Source organism: Bos mutus, chromosome 8 (genome assembly GCF_027580195.1).
Source record: "Bos mutus isolate GX-2022 chromosome 8, NWIPB_WYAK_1.1, whole genome shotgun sequence".
Classification (NCBI taxonomy): Eukaryota; Metazoa; Chordata; class Mammalia; order Artiodactyla; family Bovidae; genus Bos; species Bos mutus.
The window spans coordinates 14267233-14292899 of NC_091624.1; the positions used below are offsets into that span (position 1 = coordinate 14267233).

At 42.8% G+C, this 25667-nt stretch overlaps 2 protein-coding genes, 1 long non-coding RNA gene and 1 other non-coding gene across 8 annotated transcripts in view; 2 read left to right on the forward strand and 2 right to left on the reverse strand.

Annotated features, from left to right (window-relative positions):
- Positions 1 to 17327, forward strand: part of FRRS1L (ferric chelate reductase 1 like) — a 34465-nt gene extending 17138 nt beyond the window's left edge. The window contains exons 4-6 of one of the 3 annotated variants that reach the window (XR_011465042.1): positions 1954 to 2200; positions 10951 to 11033; positions 16600 to 17327. Coding sequence is in view for 2 of the 3 variants with exons in the window: in XM_070375154.1 (XP_070231255.1) it covers positions 1954 to 2200; positions 10378 to 10391 (261 nt within the window). In the remaining variant the exon portion in view is untranslated. The other 2 variants (XM_070375154.1, XM_070375155.1) reach the window with 2 other exon arrangements.
- On the reverse strand, positions 1793 to 19565 carry LOC138988863 (uncharacterized). Of its 2 annotated transcripts, none has more exons than XR_011465043.1 (3): positions 19432 to 19565; positions 14863 to 15129; positions 1793 to 2056 (listed from the first exon to the last, which is right to left on the reverse strand). It is a non-coding gene; the product is annotated as an uncharacterized lncRNA (long non-coding RNA). The 2 variants fall into 2 exon arrangements; XR_011465044.1 differs by lacking the exon at positions 19432 to 19565 and adding an exon at positions 17323 to 17414.
- Positions 12028 to 12100, reverse strand: TRNAR-CCG (transfer RNA arginine (anticodon CCG)). Its single transcript has one exon. It is a non-coding gene; the product is annotated as a tRNA-Arg (tRNA).
- The window catches only part of TMEM245 (transmembrane protein 245), an 83606-nt gene continuing 77498 nt past the window's right edge, over positions 19560 to 25667 (forward strand). The window contains exon 1 of one of the 2 annotated variants that reach the window (XM_070375151.1): positions 19560 to 20241. In XM_070375151.1, the coding sequence (XP_070231252.1) occupies positions 19654 to 20241 (588 nt within the window). In that variant the 5' untranslated portion in view covers positions 19560 to 19653. The remainder of the gene's footprint in view (positions 20242 to 25667) is intronic. The other variant, XM_070375152.1, reaches the window with a different exon arrangement.

Consider the following 25667-nt stretch of genomic DNA (forward strand, 5'->3'; position numbering starts at 1 on the left):
GCTTTGACTAGACGGACCTTTGTTGGCAAATTAACATCTCTGCTTTTTAATTCACTGTCTAGGTTTGTCATAGCTTTTCTTCCAAGGAGTAAGCGTCTTTTAATTTCATGGCTGCAGTCACCTTCTGCAGTGATTTTAGAGCCCAGGAAGATAAAGTCTGTCACTGTTTCCATTTTTTCCCCATCTATTTGCCATGAAGTGATGGGACTGGATGCCATGATCTTCATTTTTTGAAAGTTTAGTTTTAAGCCAGCTTTTTCACTCTCATCTTTCACCTTCATCAAGAGGCTTTTTAGTTCCTCTTTTCTTTCTGCCATAAGGGTGGAGTCATCTGCATATGTGAGGTTACAGATATTTCTCCTGGAAGTCTTGATTCCCACTTGAGCTTTATCCAACCCAGCATTTTGCATGATATATTCTGCATTTAAGTTAAATAAGAAGGGTGACAATATACAGTCTTGACGCACTCATTTTCCAATTTTGAACCAGTTCATTTCTTCCATGTCCTATTCTAACTATTGCTTCTTGACCTGCATACAGATTTCTCAGGAGGCAGGGAATGTGGTCTGGTATTCCCAGCTCTTGAAGAATTTTCCACAGTTTGTTGTGATCCACACAAAGACTTTAGCATAGTCAATGAAGCAGAAGTAGATGTTTTTCTGGAATTCTCTTGCTTTCTTTATGATCCAACAGATGCTGGCAATAGGACCATGAACTCCTATATATATATAGATGTTTCACCTGTTGTTCAGTTGCTAAGTTGTGTCCAACTCTTTGGGACACTATGCCAGGCTTCCCTGTCCTTCACTATCTCCCAGAGTTTGCTCAAACTCATGTCCATTGAGTTGGTGATGCAGCCATCTCATCCTCTGTCATCCCCTTCTCCTCCTGCCCTCAATCTTTCCCAGCATCAGGGTCTTTTCCAATGAGTCGTCTCATAAACTCCTATATATATGTTTCACCAAATGGTAACTTTTTATTGTGGTAAAACATATACAACCTAAAACTTACTATTTTAACCATTTTAGTGTGCTGCGATTCATGGGGTTGCAAAGAGTCAGACATGACTGAGCGACTGAACTGAACTGAACTGAAAGTATACAGTTCAGTGGCATTAACTACATTCATGGTGTGGAACCACCACCAGCTGGTTCCAGAACATTCTCACAAACAGTAATGTTTGCCGTACGTGCTTTATCTCTCTCTGCTGTTGCTGCAACTGCTGCTACTACTCTGACTTCTACTACTTATGATTTTTATTATTTTCTACAAACTTGAGAGGTTAAATTGAAGGTATCATGACCCTTTAACTCTAAATATTTAAGCAGGTATTTCCTAAGATCAAGGATATTCTTTTTCATTATATAATTTATTAAATTCAGGAAGTTTAACATAGATACCGTAGTATTATCAGATACACTGTCCACTATCAAAAGTTGCCCTTTGCCGCAATGCTATGCTTTATAGAAAATTTTATTTTATGATGCAGGGTTCTGTCTAGAACACCATTAGTTGTCATGTATTGACATGACAATATCTTTAGTCTTCTTCTTGATTTTGAAACAGTTTTTTAGCTTTTTCTTTTTTGGTCTTTCATGATATTGACCCTTTTGAAGGTTACAGGCCACTTTTTTTGTAGAATGACCTTCAATTTGGATTTAATTGTTTGCTCATGATTAGGTTAAGTGTCTGTGTTTTCAGCAGGACTACTAGAGAGCTGGTGATGTAATCTTCCCTAAGTGGCACATGAGGAGATACTCAGTGTCAGATATGGTGGTGCAAACTCTGGTCACTCGATTAAAGCTTTTTAATGGCATTTAAAACAATTTTTGGGGTGGGACTTCCAATTACAGAGGTCACGGAATGTATGTTTTGGAGTGAAATTTCTTTCTAGCAGAAGAGTTTGCCTGAGATGCACCTTTAACTTTTCTTCTCCGTCATCTTTTGTGTTAGGGTGGTGATGATGTCATGGCCTGCGTCCACGACGACAATGGCAGGGTCCGCATACAGCACTTCTATAATGTAGGCCAGTGGGCGAAGGAGATTCAGAGAAACCCTGCCAGAGATGAAGAAGGAGTTTTTGAGAACAATCGGGTCACCTGCAGATTTAAACGGCCTGTAAATGTTCCCAGAGATGAAACGATTGTCGATCTGCATTTGAGTTGGTATTACCTGTTTGCTTGGGGTCCAGCCATTCAGGGTAAGCTTACATTTTGGGATCTGGATTAAACACCAGACACTGCTGTGCTTGAGTCATTATTGACTGGGAGTCATTATTTACAAGAAAGTGATGAGCACTTTGTATAACATAGAAAAAGGAGACAGGATCCTGCCTTCAGAATATAGTAATGGACTTACTATACACATGAACACAGAATGGGACAATTATACACATGCATAGTTAGAGTGAGATATACAAGATAATATATGATGAGCTGTGGCTTGATGAAACAGATCATATGTCTGCTGTATATGGTGTATGGACTCTAATTCTCACAATGGTCTTTTACTTCTCACCATGTCCTCCAGAATTGTAGGAATTATCATCTTCATTTTAGAGAGCTTAAGGAATCTGCTCAGGGGATTCCCAGGTGGCACTAGTGGTAAAGAATCCACCTGCCAATGCAGGAGACTCGAGAGACTCGCATTCGATCCCTGGGTCAGGAAGATCCCCTAGAGAAGGAAATGGCTACCCACTCCACTATTCTTGCCTAGAAAATTCCATGGACAGAGGAGCCTGGTGGACTATAGTTCATGGGGTCACAAAGAGTTGGATACGACTGAGTGACTGACACTTTCACTTTTTTTTTTTTTCCCATCCATTGCCTAATAGGATCTTTTTCTTTCCTTCAAATTGTTGCCATTGATTGATTGGAAATTTCATGCCTTTCTTTGCCTGTTTCTAGTTGGGAAAACATCTGGATGCCTCCAGATTTACGACCCCTTTTCCATTTGCTTATTTCCCAGGTTACTAACAATGAATCTGCAATTATATTTTTGATTACTCTTAGTACCCTGGGAAATAAACTATGTCTTAGGCTGGAGAAATGAACTCATTTTAAATGATGGGGTTTGGAATCTAAAAAGCTGAGTTTGAGTGTTGATTCTGCCCCTTGGTAGCTGTATCTAGCCTTTATCTAAATTCTGAGTTCTAATTTCTTTTTATCTACAATGAGGATAATAATGATATTGAATTCATAGCATTATTCTAAGGGTTAAATGAAAACAAGTATTTGACACCACTGGCAAGTGCTGTACCTCAGAAGGTCATCTTCTTACACATATGGCATCATGGCCCAGTATTCCAAGCCCTCCCCAATGCTGGAGACTTTGCCTGATAAGCACTCTCAGCATTCTGACATTGTTCTCAGTATCTCCAAACAGCACGGACACATTCCTACCTTACAGAGAGGCTTGTGCTTTTCCTATCTTGTGAACACTATTCTAACGCCTCTCTGGTGATCAAACCCTATCCATCCTCTTAAGGTCTCTCAAAGAGGATAAACTGTGAGCTGAGCCTTGAAGGGAGGATATGGGATTAGATGTGTCTCAAGAAAGGCATGAACTGGAGGTACATGGTTAAGCCTGGGAATTCACGAAGGTGACCAGTGAGAGAGGTTAGGGAAGAGAGGTGAGTGCGACCTGTTGAGACAAAAACTCTTGCCAACCCGAGGAGTTTGGTTTGTGTTAACAAGAGCCAGCATGGACACTGGGGTAGGGGCTGGGCATGTCAAGTATGGCACAGCTTCCCTGGCAGATAGTAACTTCAAAACCCTCCCTTTGAGGCCCGTTTTCCAAGGAGATCTCTGCTCTGAACTCATAGGCATGTCTCCCTCACCCAAGTTTCATATTGGTTAATCAAAAGGTCAGGCCCTTCCTATCAATTTTAGCTTATGAAGCAGCCTTTACATACAGCCTTTCCCTTTTTCCTCTTCTAACCAGCTCAAAAAATGCTTTCCATCCAAAGACTTGTTTGGTATCTTAATTCTCCTCCTTTCATACCTCCATTCCACTCCGCCAGACAGACATGCAGACTTGTAGACACACAGCACATCCTCTCTGATCTGGCCTGGCCAGGCTACCACTTTACATCCCATAGACTTCATCTGCAAGGGAGTCGGTCAGGAGTTGTTAGTGGTCCATATATTAATATTAAAAACATATTTGAAAACAATAGCAGCTCTTTGAAGACTTGTCTCATTTTTCTGTGGTTTGCATGTATCATTTTAAATCTGTACCTTTTTTCTCTTGCTGCTTCCTTTTTCTTTCTTTCTTCTCAAAGGCTCTATCACCCGACATGATATAGACTCACCGCCGACTTCAGAGCGCGTTGTCAGTATTTACAAGTACGAGGACATTTTTATGCCATCGGCTGCCTATCAGACCTTCTCCTCTCCGTTCTGTCTGCTTCTAATTGTTGCCCTGACCTTCTACTTACTGATGGGAACCCCTTAACCACAGTGGCAGAACGAACAGAGTCAATGCATTAGAAAGCCTTTAGTATATTTTTAAAAAATATTCAGTATTGTTTTAGCTTCTATTATGTAAAAAAATAAAAACAAGACACATAGGATTCAGCTTTTTGGAAAAAAGAGCAAGCTGCTTTTCTAATTGAAGTGTTGTTTAATAATGACCCATACTTTTAGAAAGACTTAAAACTTTTCTAAACACTCATTTTCAAATATGTTTTCTTACTTGAGCTTTACAACATGTCTGAGTTGGCTTGAAGAAAATGATTATTGCCATCATTATTATACTGATTGGAATTTGAGACCCAAGAAGACACTCTTTTTATGACTCTTGTGCCATGTAGCCTTGGCTGCTCAGTCAGATAACACATAGTAAAGCAGAGAAAGCCAGGCTTAGAAACTATGTCTCTAAACAACCTTCACTCTGCCAACTACAGTTCAAGAGTTATTTGGAGTAATACTAAAGAGAACTCTCTGGATGGCCCAAGTTCACAGTCAGAACCTAGAAGGCAGAAGAACTTTCAAATTTCCACAGAGCATGAAGGTCTTTAGATATTTACACAGCTCATGAGGAGAATGATGGAGATAACAGTGATATGAAAATGGTTCAGACTTATTTGAAATGTCTTCTCAATTAGTAAGTAGCTAAGAGAACACATTTTTTATTGCTGCTTGGAAAGGTTAAAAACAAAACTGTGAGTATTCCTGAAGATGTAAAATTATATTAATGATAAGAAATTGGGGCATTCTTAGAAGTTAGAATTTGGACTCTACTACCACTGTATTTAATAAATTAAGGTATTCATTTGTGGTTACAGCTAATTCTGTTGTCAGAATCAACATATGTTGAGTACAATTAAATGTATTATAATAGACAAATCATCTTAAATATTCAAGGCATTTTAATAATAAATTAACATTTTTGGAGACTGTGGAAATTTGGAGTAGAAACCTTTTAAAGATGACATTTTTAAAATTAGAAAATGCCCCATCAAGTGAATTTACTTAGAGTATCCATTCACATGTTTAGACTTGTAAATTGGGTTAGCCGTCAGCATAATTTATACTAATGTCTTGACTTAATGCACTTCCCTTTTTCAAAGGAACCCAAACGTTGCTTTACTCCAGCTGTCTGAGTTAATAGCCCATTTAGAGGGAAAGAGTCTATGGGTGTATGCTGCTGAGGCATTCCCATTGTAGAGTTCTGGAGTCTTCTGGCTCCCCGCCATACCCCACCCCATTGCTTTAAAGCTGACTCCAACTTTGTGGGTTTTGTGATTAAACAACACTGGAGACTGTGATTTCTAATGCCATCCTTGGAATCCATGTCAGAGGTGAAAGGCCACCTGCCCTGTGGAAAAGGCTTTCACATTCTTCTGGAACTGAACAAAAATGAGGAAAGCATCCCAATTCTGTGACTTTGCACAATTTACCACGTGCATCCAAGGGATGCAGGAGAAATGATCCTCATTGCAGATGGAGAGAGGTCAAGTGTCATTGAGCAATGGCTTCAAACTCAAGTCATCTGACTCAAGTCCCAGGCTCTGCCCGACTGCAGTGGCCTCATTACGAAGCCCGCCAGCCATGGCTGAGGAGGGCCTGTATGTCACCTTCTAAGGTGGTTGTGTAGTGGTTGTGCAGCAGTGAGGCTGAGTATGCAACACCCACATTGTAAATAAGAAAGCAAATATTTTTATATTTCACCCTCTCATGTATAATATTTCCTCTATAAATAGGTTAAAACTGAATCGAGACTCAAGCTAGTCTCTGTAGCAGGCAGGGAAAGAATAAATTAAGGGATTTTCCCTTCTGCTTACTTTCAAGTCGGGCTAATTGTTTCATGAACTGTTTTTCCTTGGTTACCAGTTTTGCACGTTTGTGCTTTGAACTTTCGACGATATCTCATTTCCATTAGTGTAAAATGAGAGCCACTTTGACTACCTCCACTGTCCTCTTTCGTCACCACTCCTCACCTTGCTGTGTCCCAGCAAGACTCAATTGCTCTCAGTTCTTCAGACCCAGTTTCTCACCTCTCTTGACATTCCCTGTGTCCAGACAGTCTCCACTGCCTAGGCGTGCTGAACTCCTATGCATCTTTCAGGTCACAGCGTAACTGTTTCTTCCTCCGATCCCCTGGATTAAGTAGGTTCAGGCCCCTGCCAGACGCTCTCATAGCACACTCGGCTTCACCATCATTTAACTTATCACACTTTCCTGTAATTGCTGGCTTGTCCTCCCTGCTAACTCCCTAATGGAGGGACTATAGCTTGTTACTCATCATTTTAACAGATACTCCTACATAGTAGGTACTCAGCAAACATTTGTTGAATGAATGCATAAATGAAACTACTTCTGTGGCAAGTTTGGTTCACAAAGTCTGTATTTCACATACATTGCCAGACTGGCCAACGTTTTTTATGTTCTACCTGTGGTCATTCTCTTAGCAAAGACTGAGCTTTTGCCTTTTGAAACATAAATAGAAAGATCTTTCATAACAATGCTGTTTTGCCCTGTAAAACAGAGTTTGACATTTTTAACAATAATCATGGTTCAGAAATGAGAATTTATAGACCAGGAATGCAAAACTGAATTTCACCATCATCTCAGAGAATCATCAGTTTATGGACATACTAAAGTGAAAATTCTGTAGACTCAAATTTCATTAATTCTTACCTAGGATAGGAGAATCAACTTCTATTTTATCTCTGTAGTCCTTTTTCTAACATTGTACTTGTTACAGGGGAGATGCCCAACCAGTGTATTTTTGTAAATGCCCAGGTAGAATAATGTTTGCTAAATTTATTTAGTGCTGTTCTAAGCACTTTACATGGATTAACTCATTTAATCCTCACAACAACCAGAGGAAGTAGATTCTGTTATTAGTCCAATTTTACAGATGAAAAAACTGAGGCTAGGCCTTTGGCATGAATTACCAGTGTTGGCTGCCAAGGTGGCGCTAGTGGTAAAGAACCTGCCAACCAGTGCTGAAGACGTGAGAAAGCCAGGTTCAGTCCCTGGGTTAAGGAAGATGCCCTGGGGGAGGGCATGGCAACCCACTCCAATATTCTTGCCTGGAGAATCCCCATGGACAGAGGAGCCTGGAGGGCTACAGTCCATAAGGTAGCAGAGTCGTACACTACTGAAGCGACTGAGCATGTACCAGTGTTGGCAAGGACTTGAGACACCAGTTTATCCAATACACTTACTTTAAAAAGGCACATGCATATTCATTAAAACTTTCATTAAATGGAACCCACTATCCACACTCAAATTAGCCAAGTGCTTTTTTTCCCCCTTAAGCAATTTACAATGAATAGGAGGACTTTTTATAGTTAGATTTATGGAAAGGGGTACATTTTACTTTCTTTTTCTTTTCTTAAAACATTTTGATTCTTTATTTTGTCGTCTTAGTGCTTTTTATGTTATTTAAAAATAATACACAGATTGGAAAAGTTAGAATGCATTTAATAGTGATTTACCTAAAACCCAGGTCTTCCAGCTTAGAGCCTAGTGCCCTTTTCTTGCTTCATTGTAGTCTCAAAGATGAATTTGCCAACATGATTTCAGACAAAATGCAGGAGCCATATTTAATTATATTTTGTTGGCTTCTGTCCTTAAGGAAATTGGACAATTTGGACAACTCAGGGATAGATTACATCCCACAGAGTTTTTTAGTAATGTCTCTGTAATTAAGTTTACAGTCTATATTCAGGATTTTGTGCTTAAGAGCTATTACCACTGAAGTTGTCATTCTTAGTTCTGGCCTGAGGGTCAGCAAAGTGTTTCTGTAAAGGTCCAGATGATAAATATTTTAGGCTTTAAAGTCTCTCAGCTGTTCAGCTCTGTCACAGACAATACATAAACCCATGAGCGTGGCAGTGTTCCAGTAAAACGCCACTGACACAAATTCAAATTTTATATAACATTTACATGTCACCCATATTTTTCTTTAGATTAAAAAAAATTTTTAATGTAAGAACCATTTTAGCTTGCAGGCCATACAAAAATAGGCAGCAGGTTGGCCTGTGGACTGTAGTTTTCCCACTCTTGCTCTCAGCTAAATGACCCAGGTATCATGGTCAATTGCATAGGACACTGCCAGTAATGTAAGTTGTTACTGGTTAACTGTAAAAATATCAATGTTAGTGAGTAATTTGTAAAATAAATTAGAATTGATGGATTGTTATCTTGATAATGGATTCCCATTAGAACGTGCATTCTCCAGAGTTGATGTGAAAGAGCGGAGAAGGCAATGGCACCCCACTCCAGTAGGCTTGCCTGGAAGATCCCATGGACAGAGGAGCCGGTGGGCTGCAGTCCATGGGGTCGCTAGGAGTCGGACACAATTGAGCGACTTCACTTTAACTTTTCACTTTCATGCATTGGAAAATGAAATGGCAACCCACTCCAGTGTTCTTGCCTGGAGAATCCCAGGGACCGGGGAGCCTGGTGGGCTGCCGTCTATGGGGTCGCACAGAGTCGGCCTGAAGCGACTTAGCAGCAGTAGCAGCAGCAGATGTGAAAGAGAGAGCAGTAAAGTCAGAGCTGGGTGAACAGCAGTTTTATTTTATCTAGGTTGAGGCAATTGTGAATGACTTTTACTGTGCCATTGCTTTTCATGGTGGGATTACAGTTGACCCTTAAAGATCACAAAGGCTTAGGGATACTGATAGTGTCCTTTAGTGGAAAATCCACCTATAATTTAGAGTAATCCCTCCAAAACAGGTAGTTCCCATGTCTGAGGCTCCTCCTATCTGTAGCCCCACATCCAAGGATGCAACCAGCCTCACTGAGTGTAGCACTGCAATATTTAGTGTTGAAAAAGATCCATATTTAAGTGGACCAGCCTCAGTGAGTGTAGCACTGCAATATTTACTGTTGAAAAAGATCCATATTTAAGCGGACCTGGTCAAACTGGTGTTGTTCAAGGGTCGGCTGTACAATGTTTCAGACTAATGTATTTTCCTCTAGACAGTTTTTAAGTATTACCTAAATCTATTACATTCATGGGATGGGAGTGTTTTACACATGTGACTGTGGCATAACCTCCTGTATCATAATGGAAATATGTTTGAGAACCACCACAATAGTCCAAATGCTGAGATGGGAATACTTGCTGTATAGAATTGCTCTGTTCTCTACACAGAATTGGTTATGTTTAGCGAACGGTGTGATTATTCTCGGTGTGTTTGTATATACATCTGTGCATATGTGATGGGCACTGTGTTTATACATAAATGCCTGTATATATACCATTTGAAAGTCCTTGTCAGGATTGTTTCTGTTTCTGATCTGGTCTCTTAAATACTTTAAAACTCAAGAGGTAAAACATTGTGTGTATTATAGGCAAAACTACCCTTGAGTTTATGGTAGTTTAGTTTGTAGAAAGGATTCCTGGGTCCTTTATTAAACTTTGCCTCCTCCATTCAACATTCTATGACTTGTTAAGAATGTATAAAGTATCATTGTTGAGTTTGACTTTTCTATACAGTTAGTTAAGAAACCAAGACTAGTGTGAATTGAGTAAATGGCATGTTGATGCAACCTATCCATGTTTTATATTTAATTAGATTCCTTATTCATTTAATCGATTATTTAGTTTCAAGTTATACTTGGTTGTTTTTATATTTAATAGATAAGTATACATTCTTTTTCATGAAAATAGTGGCTATTAATGTGATTTTAAATATGGTTAAAGATTTAAGTGAATCATCAAGCTCTTTGGGATTTTTCACTTCAACTCTGCTGATATTCCATTAATGTTTTCTGTTTCCCCTGGATATTGGCCATTAGGCAAATAGCTGTTCCATTCCATTCTTCTGGAGAGTGATCAATTCTGTAGGATTATGGGGTGCTGCGGTGGTTGTGGCATTCACCCAGATCACTGAAGCCGTTATCTTTTCATCAGATAGAATGTCCTGACCACCTGGAAGAGCAAATGCAACTTCTCCACATGCCTTATTCCCCCAGATGCGCTGATATGCTGGAACAATCTGGCTCCAGAAGTATTAATAATACTTTTTTGAGACTTGTCTATCAAATACTATTTTGTAAGAACTATGCCTTTAAATAGACATTGATGGGTTATATTTGTTTTATAATAATTGTGTACCTAATGTTCACTTGTGATTGATTTTGAGATTTATGTATATTTATAAGCCTGTCCTATGTGAATTTTTACTCTATGATGTGTGGTACCTTACTAATAAAGACATGGATTTCTGTTTATGTAAAGTAATGGTAGCAATATTCCTAGATGCTTTCTAAGTGATTATTCTGTCCATATGATATCACGAATACTCCTGTATTTAGAGGATTATGTTAGAGTTAGAATATATTAACTAGGTTTAAACTTTAAAATATAAATTCTCAACATGGTTTGAAATTCTTCAGTTGATGTAATTAAAGTTTGTAATTCTTTACTGCTTTACTCTGATGCATTTTTGATTTTATGTTTGTTTGTTTTACATCCTTTCATCAGTAAAGTCTTTGTGAAGTTATAAACCTTGGAGAAGATGAGAGCCTGTCATCCTGACAAAGGAAAAATCATGTTGCAGTAGTCAGGTAAAAATATTTGCAAGAAAAACAATTTGCAAAAGAAATCTGTATTTAAAGCTTCAGCCTAATGCCTTTATCAGATAGTAAATGGAGGCCTGTAATCCCATTTAAATTGTATTAGTTGACTGACAGGGCATACTAGCTCTAAGAATTTCGTTATAGACCTTGGTGGTAACTAAATCATGTTGTATGTTAACAACAGTTAGTTTAGTGGTAAAGTCTTATGAATCGTCAGGATGGTGTGGAAATTGCAGAATGCAATAGCTGAGCAAATTGAGAAACTGGGACTAGGTTGAAAAGTGCAAGGAATGTCATGTTAAGAAAGAATTATTACCACATTCTGCATTATAGGCTGGAATTCTTACCACCTCCCCAAACAAGTATTTGGTTATTTTTTGGTATCCTCGTGGTATTTATTTTGGTATCCTGTGGTATTTATTTTGCAGTATTCTCAGTGGGTAGCTCAGCTATCATACCTGACCTTGGCTGATGATGTTTGACTTGTAAGTTTCTTAGGGTTCAGTCCCAGGTGTGAGGGCCAGAGGATGGGCTGTAAAAAGAGACTGCTAAAGTGGAGTGGACGTGAAAGTCACTTGCTTCCAGGAGGTCAAGCAGCTTTAACCACCTGTTGATTCATTCATTCAATGAATGTTTATTGAGGACTCTTATGTGCCAGTCTGTATGTGAGAAACTACACTTGGAGGACAAGAGGAAGACCTGCTCTTGATTTCTGCCTCTAGGAGGCTCACAGCCTATTCGGAGAGTCAAATAAATAAACATTGCAATGATATTGTTTGGTGACTGCAGTGTAAGGAAACGCTCGGGTGGAGTAGGGATCCTCACCCAGCCTGGGGTAGCCAGGAAAGCAGGTGCAGTGCTGGGGCTGAATCTCTCTTTTTCAGTATTTATTTATGTCTTTGGCTGCACAGGGCCTTAGTTGCTCATGCAGGATCTTTGAGTTGCATCACACAAATTCTTGGTTGCAGCATGCGGAATCTAATTCCCTGACCAGGGATCGAACCTGGGCCCCCTGCATTCGGAACGCGGAGTCTTAGCCACTGGACCACCAGGGAAGTCCCTGAGGTTGAACCTTAAAGAAGGAATAGGCGTAAAGCAGGCAAAGGATGTGGAGAGGCATCTTCAAGAAAGGGGAGAGCAACCCAGGAGAAAGGCCAGCAGGATGAGTTGGGAACCACTGTCATTGGACAGGGTTTGTATGAGTTTCTGATTGCTGCTGTGACAAGTTACCATAAATTTACTGGCTTCCAACAACAGAAATGTATTCTCTTGAAGTTCTGGAGGCCAGAGGTCTGAAGAGAATTGAATGCAGCTAAAATGTAGAGATTGGCAGGGCTGGTTTCTCCCGGGAACTCCAGGGGAGAGAACTCTTCCTTGGCTCTTACAGCTTCTGGTAGCTGTGGGTATTCTTTGGCCCATGGCCTCATGACTCCAATGTCTGCCTCTGTGGTCGGAGAGGTCAGGTTGCTTCTCCTCTTCTGTAGTCTAATCTCCTTCCCTCCCTCGAATAGAGATACCTGTGATTACATTTAGACCCCATCCATATTATCCAGGATAATTTCCCTATCTCAAAGTCCTTAACCTCATCATATCTGCAAAGTGTAAGTAAGGTAACATACTTCACAGGTTTTAAGGATTAGCTCCTGGATATTGTTAGGGGCCACCCAAGTGCTGGAGGATAAAGGATGAAGCAGGGAGTGGGGAGAGGTGAGGCAGGGTGAGTGTGGCTCTTTATGACATAGTAAAGAGCTTGCACTCATCTCACATGCTAGTAAAGTAATGCTCAAAATTCTCCAAGCCAGGCTTCAGTAATACGTGAACCGTGAACTTCCTGATGTTCAAGCTGGTTTTAGAAAAGGCAGAGGAACCAGAGATCAAATTGCCAACATCCGCTGGATCATGGAAAAAGCAAGAGAGTTCCAGAAAAACATCTATTTCTGCTTTATTGACTATGCCAAAGCCTTTGACTGTGTGGATCACAATAAACTGTGGAAAATTCTGTAAGAGAGGGGAATACCAGACCACTTGACCTGCCTCTTGAGAAATCTGTATGCAGGTCAGGAAGCAACAGTTAGAACTGGACATGGAGCAACAGACTGGTTCCAAATAGGAAAAGGAGTCTGTCAAGGCTGTATATTGTCACCCTGCTTATTTAACTTATATGCAGAGTACATTATGAGAAATGCTGGACTGAAAAAACACAAGCTGGAATCAAGATTGCCGGGAGAAATATCAATAACCTCAGATATGCAGATGACACCACCCTGATGGCAGAAAGTGAAGAGGAACTAAAAAGCCTCTTGATGAAAGTGAAAGTGGAGAGTGAAAAAGTTGGCTTAAAGCTCAACATTCAGAAAACGAAGATCATGGCATCTGGTCCCATCACTTCATGGGAAATAGATGGGGAAACAGTGGAAACAGTGTCAGACTTTATTTTTGGGGGCTCCAAAATCACTGCAGATGGTGACTGCAGCCATGAAATTAAATTACTCCTTGGAAGGAAAGTTATGCCCAACCTAGACAGCATATTGAAAAGCAGAGACATTACTTTGCCAACAAAGGTCCGTCTAGTCAAGGCTATAGTTTTTCCTGTGGTCATGTATGGATGTGAGAGTTGGACTGTGAAGAAGGCTGAGTGCCAAAGAATTGATGCTTTTGAACTGTGGTGTTGGAGAAGACTCTTGAGAGTCCCATGGACTGCAAGGAGATCCAACCAGTCCATTCTGAAAGACATCAGCCCTGGGATTTCTTTGGAAAGAATGATGCTAAAGCTGAAACTCCAGTACTTTGGCCACCTCATGCGAAGAGTTGTCTCGTTGGAAAAGACTCTGATGCTGGGAGGGATTGGGGGCAGGAGGAGAAGGGGACGACAGAGGATGAGATAGATGGCTGGATGGCATCACTGACTCAATGGACGTGAGTCTGAATGAACTCCGGGAGCTGGTGATGGACAGGGAGGCCTGGCGTGCTGCAATTCATGGGGTTGCAAAGAGTCGGACACGACTGAGCGACTGAACTGAACTGAACTGAACTGAAAGAACTTGGAACTTTCCCATAGGGTAAGGAGTATTTGAAGGGATCAGACTGTATTTTAGAATGATCACACTGGCTACTGGGTAGAGAACTGATTGGAGTGGAGCAAGAGGGCAGATAGAGGGACCAGCTGGAGGCTGCAGTGACATCAGTGTGGCGCCAAGGGTGTACAAACATGTATTGCTTAGGATTCAAACCCAGCAGGACTTGATTCTCAAATAAAGATAGTTTACTTGTAAATAAAAGAGGGACTAGTCTGGTCAATTTGACATGCATCCACCATCTCCTGGTGGATCAGTCTTGCCCTGATTTGCAGCAGAAGGCTGGCTGTTTATACTATGGGTAGCCTCAGTGTTAGCTGGAGTATATTGTTGGGAACAGAGCCAAGGTAGACTAGGAATTCCAAGACCTGGTCCCTAGCTCTCATACTTCAACCATTCCAGGTAAAACATTCCAGAAAAAAATCACTTCTGTGAAGAAGAGGAGCTACCAGCAAAGGACACTGAGGGCTAGCCATTTTTTAGACAGGCAGTTCTGGCTCTTAGTAATAACTGTTAATCACAAAATTCATCTTGTAGATGTCAATCCCCTCTACCAAACTTCCTCCTACCCTGGAAGAGAAAGGGGGAGCAATTTTGGTTGCAGATTTGTTGTAAAGGGGGATTGTGTGTGTGTATGTTTTCCCCCAAAGAACTTTCAGGTTTCTTTTACTCATCTGATCTGTTGCTGGATAGATGGGTCTCAACTGGGTTGGTTGAACCAATTTGGTAATTTCTTCACTGACCTTTTTAGTGAACTGGTAAACTTTTCTTTGTTGAGATGGCTTGGAAGGTCAGCTACAGCTGGATGGTACAAACCAGAAGGACAGGAACCAAGACTGGATGAACAGGAGCCCAGACGCAGGAAAGGCTAGACTCCACTCAGTGAACTGGCAGGACTTGTGCTTTAAGTGAGGGCACATGGCTCAGCGCAGGAATAGAAGAGATAAGCAGAAGTGGTCAGGCAGGGCCTGATGGTATCAGACTCGGTTGCATCATTCTTTCTTCAGGCACTGAGATTTAAAAAAAAAAAAAAAAAAAGCAACCTTTAGTAATTTCTCATGTTCATACTTTCCAAACTCTTTTCTTCTAAACCATTTATTTACATTTTTAGTCTGCCAATTTTATCTAGTATCAGACACTAGATGGTTAGGTTTTTTTTTTTTTTTTTAATTATTTATTTGGCTGCACTCGGTCTTAGCTGCAGCACTCTGGATCTAGTTCTGTGACCAGGGATTGAACCCAGGAGCCCCTATGTTGGGAGAGTGGAATCTTAGCCACTGGGCCAACAGGGAAGTCTCTGGATGGCTAGTTTAATATAGAAAAGGCAAATATGTTTCCTCTTGTGTGCTTACTTTGTGGAGTTGATAGTGGTTCCCTAGTATGTTCTGCTAAGAAGGGTTTTGAGGCTGTATCTATGCTCGGTGAGAAAGAGTTCAGTGATTTATTAGCGATGTCTGCTATGGGTTTTATTAAAAGAGAGTGGTAACTCATATTTGGAATCTAAATGCACGTTTGTTTGATTACCTTTTCACATGGCTTCTCCTCCTGCACTGTGCACACCTCTTTTATGTGTAATGTATACACTGCACTGTAAGCACAAGACTTTTGTTTAAAGGAGGTGCTCATTACAACTCAGTAAACACTCTACGACAGACATGATGCCCTGGAGAATCCTGTCCTGTGTTTGTTTTACCTCTGTGGCTTTTATCTTGATGCCCGGGGAGTCTGTGATTGACTGTGGCTTAAGAGATGCCTCTTGGCATCTCTAGGGCACAACGAGGAGGCACCCTGGGAGCCACTATTAGATTTTCACCATGTCCCAGGCACTGTGCCTCTGCTTTAGACACGCTCTCCCACTTTATCCTCACGGCAGCCAATGATGGAGGTGTTATCATTTTATCAGCCAGAAAGCTTTCTGTTGCAAGAAATGTAAAACTGAACCCAAACTGGCTTAAATGATTAGGAAATTCATCAGTTCACGCAACAAGCAGGCCAAAGGCAGTGTGGTCCCAGGGTCAACTTGATCCTCTTCTACACCTTCACTGTACCTGGAAGCCCACAGAGGCTGTTCTTCCCTGAGGTGAGTTGCTACATGGCATTAAAAAAGAAAACCCAAGTAGCCTCAGGCTTCCCTGGTAGCTGGTAAAGAATATGCCTGCAAGGCGGGAGACCTGGGTTCGATCCCTGGGTTGGGAAGATCCCCTGGAGAAGTGATAGGCTAACCCACTCCAGTATTCTTGCCTGGAGAATTTCATGGGCAGAGGAGCCTGGCAGGCTACAGTCCAAAGAGTAATGGGGTCGCAAAGAGTGGGACACCACTGAGTGACTCTCACTTCACTTCAAGTAGCCTCACATTTTGGAGGATGTGCCTAAAAGCATACACTCTGTGAGTTAAAGATCTGAGTAGACTGTGTGTACTCAAATTGATTTTGTAGGCCCTACATCCCAGTAATTTAATTTTTCTCTGCTCTTAATCATAGGACTACGTAGGAGACACATTCCCAGTGTTTCAGTACCATTTCTCACAGGAAGCACAAACAACTTTTTTGAAAGGATAGCGAATCATCCATTCACTTGCTCAGCACCCTGAGCGTATGCTCTGTACTATGAATGGCCTATACCCCTGCGTCTCCTGCACTGGCAGGCGGATTCTTTACCCCAGCAGCCCTGAACAAAGTAAAGAGGAAAAAGGACGGTTTAGGACAACTGAAGCAAATTATTTACAGAGTCAACGTCCAAAGACCACTTGAAAAACAGGGACTGTGACCTGAAACCCAAAACAGGATGGAAAGGAATCACTTTTTCTTCTACTTGAAAATTTGTTGAAAACAGAAGAGAGGTAACTTGCAGAGTTCTGAAGTACTCTCGTACTGAGTACTTAGTGAAACCTTCCTCCTTCCCTCCCTTCTTTCCTCCCTCCTTTCTTTTCCTTCCTCTTATTTCTCTTCCTCCCCTTCCTCCTCATCCTCCTCTCCTTCCCCTTCCCTCTCTTCTTCTTTCCCTTCTTCACCTCTCTCTTATTCTTCTAAATAAAATGCCTTTGGAGGTGTTTTACAAGCAGTAGGCTTGGGTACCAGGACCTTTCAACAAGAAAACAGAAGCACCATGCATTGTCTCAGAGCTCCCTTTTTCTCTTTTGACACAAGAGTTTCTATTATCACTCCCATTTGAAAGAGGAAATTAGGGTTGGGGGCTCAACTGACCTGACCTCAGGTCTCCAAAATGGAACAGTGGCAGTTTGAGACTCTGACCTAGGGTTCCTCCAGGAGTTTAGATTTCTCCAGCATCGACACCTACATGATTGTCAACAATAGCCGCACATTAGGCTTTTCTGAAGAGCTTTAAAAAATACATGCTAAACTTGCAGTGGTCCCCAGCCTTTTTGGCACCAGGCACTGGTTTCATGAAACACAGTTTTTCCACTGGGGGTGAGGCTGGTTCAGGCTGTAATGCAAGCAGTGGGGAGCTGCAGATGAAGCATCTCTTGCTCCCCCATGCTCATCTCCTGCTGAGCCACTGATTTCCTAACAGGCCCCTGATGGGTACCAGTCCGCAGCCTGGGGGTTGAGGACCCCTGTGCTAAAGTCTTCCTTGTCAGACCAATTTATTAACCTAGTAGGTAAGAATCGACTTAGGAGTCAGACTCTTAGTTTGAATCCTGCCTCTGCACATACTAGCTGTGTACCTTGGCAAGGTACTTAACTTCTCTGAGCCTCAGGTTTCCTTATTGAGAAGTAGGGATAATAACACCATCTTCTTTGTAGGGTTGTTCTAAGGATCAGATGAGTTAATAGGAATGAGACGTTTATAACAGAGTCTGCCATATGGTAATCGATATTTAAAATCCTGCCAGACACATTAGAGCCAGTTCAGTTCAGTTCAGTTCAATCGCTCAGTCATGTCCGACTCTTTGCAACCCCATGAAGTGCAGCACGCCAGGCCTCCCTGTCCATCACCAACTCCCAGAGTTCACTCAGACTCATGTCCATCGAGTCAGTGATGCCATCCAGACATCTCATCCTCTGTCGTCCCCTTCTCCTCCTGCCCCCAATCCCTCCCAGCATCAGAGTCTTTGCCAATGAGTCAACTCTTCGCATGAAGTGGCCAAAGTACTGGAGTTTCAGCTTTAGCATCATTCCTTCCAAAGAAATCCCAGGGCTGATCTCCTTCAGAATGGACTGATTGGATCTCCTTGCAGTCCAAGGGACTCTCAAGAGTCTTCTCCAACACCACAGTTCAAAAGCATCAATTCTTTGGCGCTCAGCCTTCTTCACAGTCCAACTCTCACATCCATACATGACCACTGGAAAAACCATAGCCTTGACTAGGTGGACCTTTGTTGGCAAAGTAATGTCTCTGCTTTTGACTATGCTATCTAGGTTGGTCATAACTTTCCTTCCAAGGAGTAAGCGTCTTTTAATTTTATGGCTGCAGTCGCCATCTGCAGTGATTTTGGAGCCCAGAAAAATAAAGTCTGACACTGTTTCCACTGTTTCCCCATCTATTTGCCATGAAGTGATGGGACCGGATGCCATGATCTTTGTTTTCTGAATGTTGAGCTTTAAGCCAACTTTTTCATTCTTCCCTTTCACCTTCATCAAGAGGCTTTTTAGTTCCTCTTCACTTTCTGCCATAAGGGTGGTACCATCTACATATCTGAGGTTATTGATATTTTTCCCGGCAATCTTGATTCCAGCTTGTGCTTCTTCCAGTCCAGCGTTTCTCATGATGTACTCTGCATATAAGTTAAATAAGCAGGGTGACAATATACAGCCTTGACGTACTCCTTTTCCTATTTGGAACCAGTCTGTTGTTCCATGTCCAGTTCTAACTGTTGCTTCCTGACCTGCATACAGTTTTCTCAAAAGTCAGATCAGGTGGTCTGGTATTCCCATCTGTTTCAGAATTTTCCACAGTAATCGCTATTTAAAATCCTGCCAAACACACCAGAGCCAACACTTTACTAAATAAATCAATAAAACTGAATATGGTAATTGGTCTTTTTAAAGTATTCCCCCAGGGATTCTAATGTGCAGCTTGGGTTTTCAATCTGTGAAGATAGTGACTCTGGGGACTGTGCCTCCCGAAAAGTTGACATTAACCAGAGAACGAAGGGAGGGTTTTGTTTTGTTTTATGATTCAGGGTGTTTTGCGTAAAGGCTGTTATCTGACATTCCTCCCCTCCCCCCCGTTTGTGACTAATAGAACACTTGAATTGAGCTAGCATACACTGCTCTTATACTGTACGTTGGTGGGGAGAGGAAAGTTTGTTTTTTGCCCCTGCCAACACGCAGACCCCAGAAACTTGTTACCTGAATTCTGCAGGGACCAATGAACCACAGGGAGCCCGAGGCCGAAGGAACGCTCGCTATACTCTCTGGGAGTTGGAGTTCCTCAAAGGTTGTGTGAGCTTTCAGTGGTCAGTTACGAACTACATCTCCCACAATGCCGCGTGTCGCCCGCCCTGCCTCTCTCCAGGCCTCCCAGTACCGTCTCTTGGCGGCGGCGGCGGCGGCGGCAGCGGCAAAGGCACGATGGCCGACGATGGCGGCCCTGAGGAGGCACTCAGTCCGCGGGGCTCCCCGAGCCGGGCGCCGCGGGTTCAGCGTCCGGTCGGGGCAGCCAGCGGCGGCGGCGGCTGCGGGGAGACACCGCGGACAGCGGCGCTGGCGCTGCGCTTCGACAAGCCCATCAAGCAGGCCTTCTACAACACCGGGGCGGTGCTGTTCGTGTGCCTGTGCTGCGGCGCCGCCGTGCTCGTCTACTTCATCCTGGAGGCCTTCTTGCGCCCGCTGCTCTGGGCCGTGCTGTGCGGCACCTTCCTGCACCCCTTCAAGAGCTCGCTGACGCGCCTGGGGCGCCACTGGCTGCAGCGCCTGCACCGCGCGCACACGCCCATCGTGCTGGCCGCGCTGCTGCTGCCGATCTGCTTCGCGGACTACGGCGTGGAGGCCCTGGGCGAACAGGCGCTGCGCCGCCGCCGCCTGCTGCTACTGCTGGGCGCCGGCGGCCCGCTCCTCTACGGCCTCTACAGCCTGGGCAGCTACCTGGGCGTGCAGGTGCTGCTGGCGCACGCGGGCGCGCTCATCTGCCGCGGGCTGGACTACTTCAACAGCCTGTGGGTGAGTGAGCCCCGGCCCGGGCCCTCGGCCGTCCCGCCGGGCACGCAGTGACCTTCACCACACCCCCAGCTCGCTGGGGTGCAGTCCCTCGGCACGGTGCAAGGGCGGCCAAACGTCCAGACCTGAGTGTGCAGGCAGTGTCCGTCTCCGCCTTCCTTCCCGTGCACACGAGGAACTTGGTGCCCTTCCTTCCAAGGAGAAGACGGGTGTGGTTCGAAACAGTCTCCCCGTTAGGGGGACGTGTACCCTGTAGGGAAGCGCTTTTCCGTTTTGCAGGGAGGGCTTTCAGCGCATCGGCAAGTGGACAGGAATTTATTCCTGGCCTTGGAGAGGGAGTGCTCAGCATCTTCAGTTCTGCTTACGTGGGACTATCCTGGAAGAGACCTTAGAGATCCTAGTCTAATCTGTCATCCTACAGACAGGAGAGGTGACTTCTTACCAGTCTTGTTGGGACAGAGGGTACTGGTTGACACAAGTTCCTCAAGTCCTGGAACAAATCTTTCTTAATAGTTCAGAGCTGCCTCTCAGTTCAGGTGATTTCAGAATACTTTGTGCCAGGCACCTAGGTGCTGAGCCCCCTGGGCCTGTTTCTTGCCACATTCTCTTCTTGGGAACTCTTACGCCTTGTGCACGGATTGCTCTGCGACATTACATCTCCTCCCACGTGGATTTCTTAAGCAGACTGGGTGAAGAAAAGGCATATTTGTGATTCCTGGATCGTCCTGAGGTTATTCTTAATCAGGGAGCTTTAGAGTTGGAAGGGATTTCAAGGATAATCTGGTGACATGTTTCCTAAATCAGGCCAGATTGTAGATCAGTTAATGATCCAAACATTTCACTTTGTTGTTCAGTTGCTAAGTTGTGTCAGACTCTGTGACGCCATGCACTGAAGGACTCCAGGCTTCCCTGTCCTTCACTCTCTTTGAGTTTGCTCAAACTCGTGTCCATTGAGTCAGTGATGTTGCCAAACCATCTCATCCTCTGTTGTCCCCTTCTCTTCCTGCCTTCAGTCTTTCCCAGCATCAGGTTCTTTTCCAGTGAGTTGGCTTTTCATATCAGGTGGCCAAAGTATTGGAGCTTCAGCTTCAGCATCAGTCCTTCCAGTGAATATTCAGGGTTAATTTCCTTTAGGATGTTTCACTGGGGATGAAAAAAATAAGTGGGTATTTAATGCATAAGACTACTATTTCATTAAGAAGCAGTACCATCTAAAAATAAATTTATTCACTTTTGTCCCTGTTAAGTGCACCTTGATTTCAAGTTGCAAAACAATTCCGTTTATCGGTCACGCAGGGTTATAACTTGCCTGAAGTTATTGGTAGAGTTGGTGACTAATACCATAACTGTCTTCTCTAGCTCTATCAATGCAACCTCTCAATTAAAGTTAAAAGTTGATTATGTTATTAGGTACTGGACTTTGTGAGGGATTTAAAAGGATTAAGGTACAGGCTCTGTTCAAGTAATGTGTCACGTGAGCATATTCTCATGGAGATGACAGACACACATCTAAATGTTTATTTCCCACCAGTTATGGGCCAGCAAGGTATTGGAGAGCACCTCATCCATAATTTGGGGACGCTGCCTGTGTGTGCAACTGCGTCGTGATCAGACAAAATCCTTGGCCTCCAAGGAACTTGTATTATTTCAGTTGTGATAGGAAGGAGAGGTGTGGAAGCACCCTCTTTCACTTCCTGGGTAGATTGTCAGGTGAGGGTGACCCTAGTGTTACTTTGCTCTTTATTGTCTTCCTGCCTGCCGCTTCCCAGGAGAGGTTTCTGAGGTCCTGAGACTGTGATCGTCCCAGAGGCACTCAGACTTTGAACAAATCCAAGGTTCACATTCATGGAGCAGCAGTTAGACGTTACTTCTCCTTTACCTTGTTGTTTTAAGTTCAGTTAAGTTGATTGAATGCCCCTTGCATAAAAGGCAGAATACTATATGCTGTTAAGAAATATAAAGATTACTATAACTTGATTCCTATCCTCAAGAAATTCAATCTTGTCAAATTCAGACATACTTATAGATCCTGCTAACATTTTTGACTATTGATACTGCAGTATATTGTAAATTACTATAGGCAAGATCGAGTAGTGTATCCACCAAACTGTAAGAAACTAGGAAAGAAAGGCCTAACATGAACGCTGTATTTTCATAGTGAAGTTAGAATTGAATACACGGGTACATTTGGCATGACTAATGGAAACTGGGGCATTTGAGCCAGTCACTCACAGTGGTGGAAAGAGATGAGGAATAATTGTGATAAAGTGCCCACAGCTTAATGTATATAGCTATGAATATGTTTTTACTGATGATAAACTCCTTCCTTATATTTTATTTACATAATATTTGTATGGGTGTGGATTAGCAGAAGTAAGGACCAAGCTAGATCAGAAGAGGGGAAGGAAGGTAAAGGCAATTAATTATTTTAGCTGATAAGCTAAAGTGATGGGAGGAAGGGATAAAAATCCCATTATAAAAGGCACAGAATGAGTTAGTTAAAAAAGAGTAGGAAGTGGTGGGGGGCTAAATTGAGGGAGTAGAGCCTGGAGGTTGATCTGAGTTGGAGAGAAACTTGCGGTTGTGTTTCTTGAAGCAGTCGTTTGGAGCAGGTGGTTGGATGGGGGTAAGTTAAAAGTGTACCTGGGAAGCAGAGACAGGGAGTCCTCAGCTCTCTGTCCCAAGTGCTGAGTAAGGCCTGACATGAAGTGAAAGTCGGTCATGTGACCGGGCAGCTTGCCCTCTCTCTGACTTTTCTATCTCATGGTTCACAATGGTTTGGTTTTGTAAGCCCAACCAGTGCTGCATGTGATTTAAAAAAAAAAAGAAAGGAGTCTTGATGCTTTCTAGACAGCTTGAAAATTTGAGCTGCTGCTGCTGAGAAATATGGATGGGAGAGGTACTGATGGGCGAGGTAAGAGAAAAGTGAATGTAAGCAAATCTACATTTTGGAGAGCTGACAGTGCATGCGTTTAAGATCCAGTTTTTGAGCATCTGCCACTCACTGGTAGGCACTCTCATGTGTGTTATTTCATTCTCACGATAGTCACGTGAAGTCAGAGGGATGGATTTCATAGGCGGGAAGATTTCGAGATTGATCTGTTCGTTCAGTAAATGGTACTTACTCAACAGACCTATCAGCAGTTGAAGGCCCTTTGTCATCAAGACCTTCACTAAAGATTTTAAAACGTTTTCCTCCAGGATGTTGTGGAGGAACATTTTTTGGTTTAAATTTTTTTTTTAGTACAAATTGATTTTAGTTATTAGGGAAAAAAATAGAAGACTATCAGGGTTGGACTACCCACACATGTTCCCCCAGACACCCCTGAATTCCTGTCATCTAGAAATCTTAGTCGTTTCTCTCTTATCCTTATACCTGTTCATTTATTTCCAAGTCCCATCCCGTTTTCCTTTGTAGTGTCTTCAGTACCTGTGTTTTCCTTTGTTACCACATTATCCTTCCCATTCAGTTTCTGTTCCCCTTCCTTTGGGGTTCCTTCAGTCTCCTAACTCTTTTCTTCTCCTAGTACTCCATCCTACCTGCAAGTGAAATGCTAATCATTTATAATATACTGCTAAGTCACTTCAGTCGTGTCCGACTCTGTGCAACCCCATAGACGGCAGCCCACCAGGCTCCCCCGTCCCTGGGATTCTCCAGGCAAGAGCACTGGAGTGGGTTGCCATTTCCTTCTGGGCAATTGTAAAAAAACAGTTTCAAATATTGTATTGACTTAGTGATTTCTAAACACTGGGGAAAAAAAAAAATCATCTTTTGCACCAGACCCAGGTATAACTCAGTCCTTAGGGTCCTGGTCATCTTCGCTTGGTGTAGCGCTGTCAAGATAAATCTAAAAAGCTAGCCTTCCTGCTCCACCATTTTTCTTTGCTGGGAGTGTTTTGGGTGTTCCTCTCTCCTTTAGTTCAGAATTGTTAGAACATTTGAAGACATTTACAGTTTTTGCAGTAGTAATGGATTTGTTTTCTTCATGGCCTCCATGGCCTAAATTGTTTCCATTTTACTTTATAAAGAAGCATAAAGTGGAAAGAACAGTGGCTGAAAGATAGGAGTGTAACTTCTAAACTGAACTCTGTCAGTAGCTTGCTTTGTGACTTTGAACCAACCAGGATCCATCTCTGGGCTACTCAGCCCTAGTTGTGTGAAGTGTTGGCTTATCTTGAATGATGTCTAATTATCATCCTCATTTTAGAGAGCTTAAAGAACCTGCTCAGGGAATTCCTAGGTGGTGCTAGTAGTAAAGAACCTGCCTGCCAATACAGGAGACATAAGAGACATGGGTTTGATGCCTGGGTTGGGAAAATCCCCTGGAGGAGGACATGGCAACCCATTCCAGTATTCTTGCCTGGAGAATACTGGAATGGACAGAGGAGCCTGGTGGGCTACAGTCCGTGGGGTTGCACAGAATTGAACACGATTGAAGTGGCTTGGCACGTGTGCAGGGTTCCTGGATATTCAGTTTTACAGATCCTAAGAGTTTGGGCTTCCCTGGTAGCTCAGACAGTAAAGCGTCTGCCTACAATGCGGGAGACCCAGGTTCGATCCCTGGGTCAGGAAAATCCCCTGGAGAAGGAAATGGCAACCCATTCCAGTACCCTTGCCTGGAAAATCCCATGGATGGAGGAGCCTGGTAGGCTATAGTCCATGGGGTCGCAAAGAGTCAGACACAACTAAGCGACTTCACTTCACTTCACTTCAAGAGTTTGGCAGTGCTGGGAGAAGGTTCTTTGGGATTGTACAGGCCTGCCCCATTCCACTTCCAGGTGTGTTTTGCTTCCCTGGCAACAGTAAGGAGGAAAGTTTTCCAGTGCTTAGGTTCTTTCTCATGTTAAAACTTTGATTATGAAATATTCTTGACTCTAAGTTGCCACATCATGAAGAGAACAGAGTTTTCAAATTAGAATAAAGTGGTTTTAAAGGAGAATGGAGTATCTGAAACAATGATCTGATTAGGGCTGTGATTTGACCATGCATGTGTCAGTGTTAAGTCGCTTCAGTCATGTCCGACTCTTTGAGTTTCCTTTAAAAAATTTGAAGTATGCGATCTCTCATTTTTTCCTTGCTCTGCAAGTGATACTAATTCCTTAGGAATACAGCTAAGAAACAAAAACTTGTTAGAGACTGGTTGAAAAGTATCATAGGCTTAAAATCTGAAAGCATATCCTCTGTGATCCTCTGGTTCACCTTCTCACTGAGAGCACATTCTCCTACTTGGTCTTCCCCATCAGCTTTTGCTCAAACTTTTAGTGATAGTAGCTTATTTCCTTTTTAGATTTGTTGTTCAGTCACTCAGTTGTGTCCAACTCTTTGCAACCCCATGGACTGCAGTGCCAGGCTTCCCTGTCCTTCACCATCTCCCGGAGCTTGCTCAAACTCACGTCCATGGAGTTGATGATGCCATCTGACCATCTCA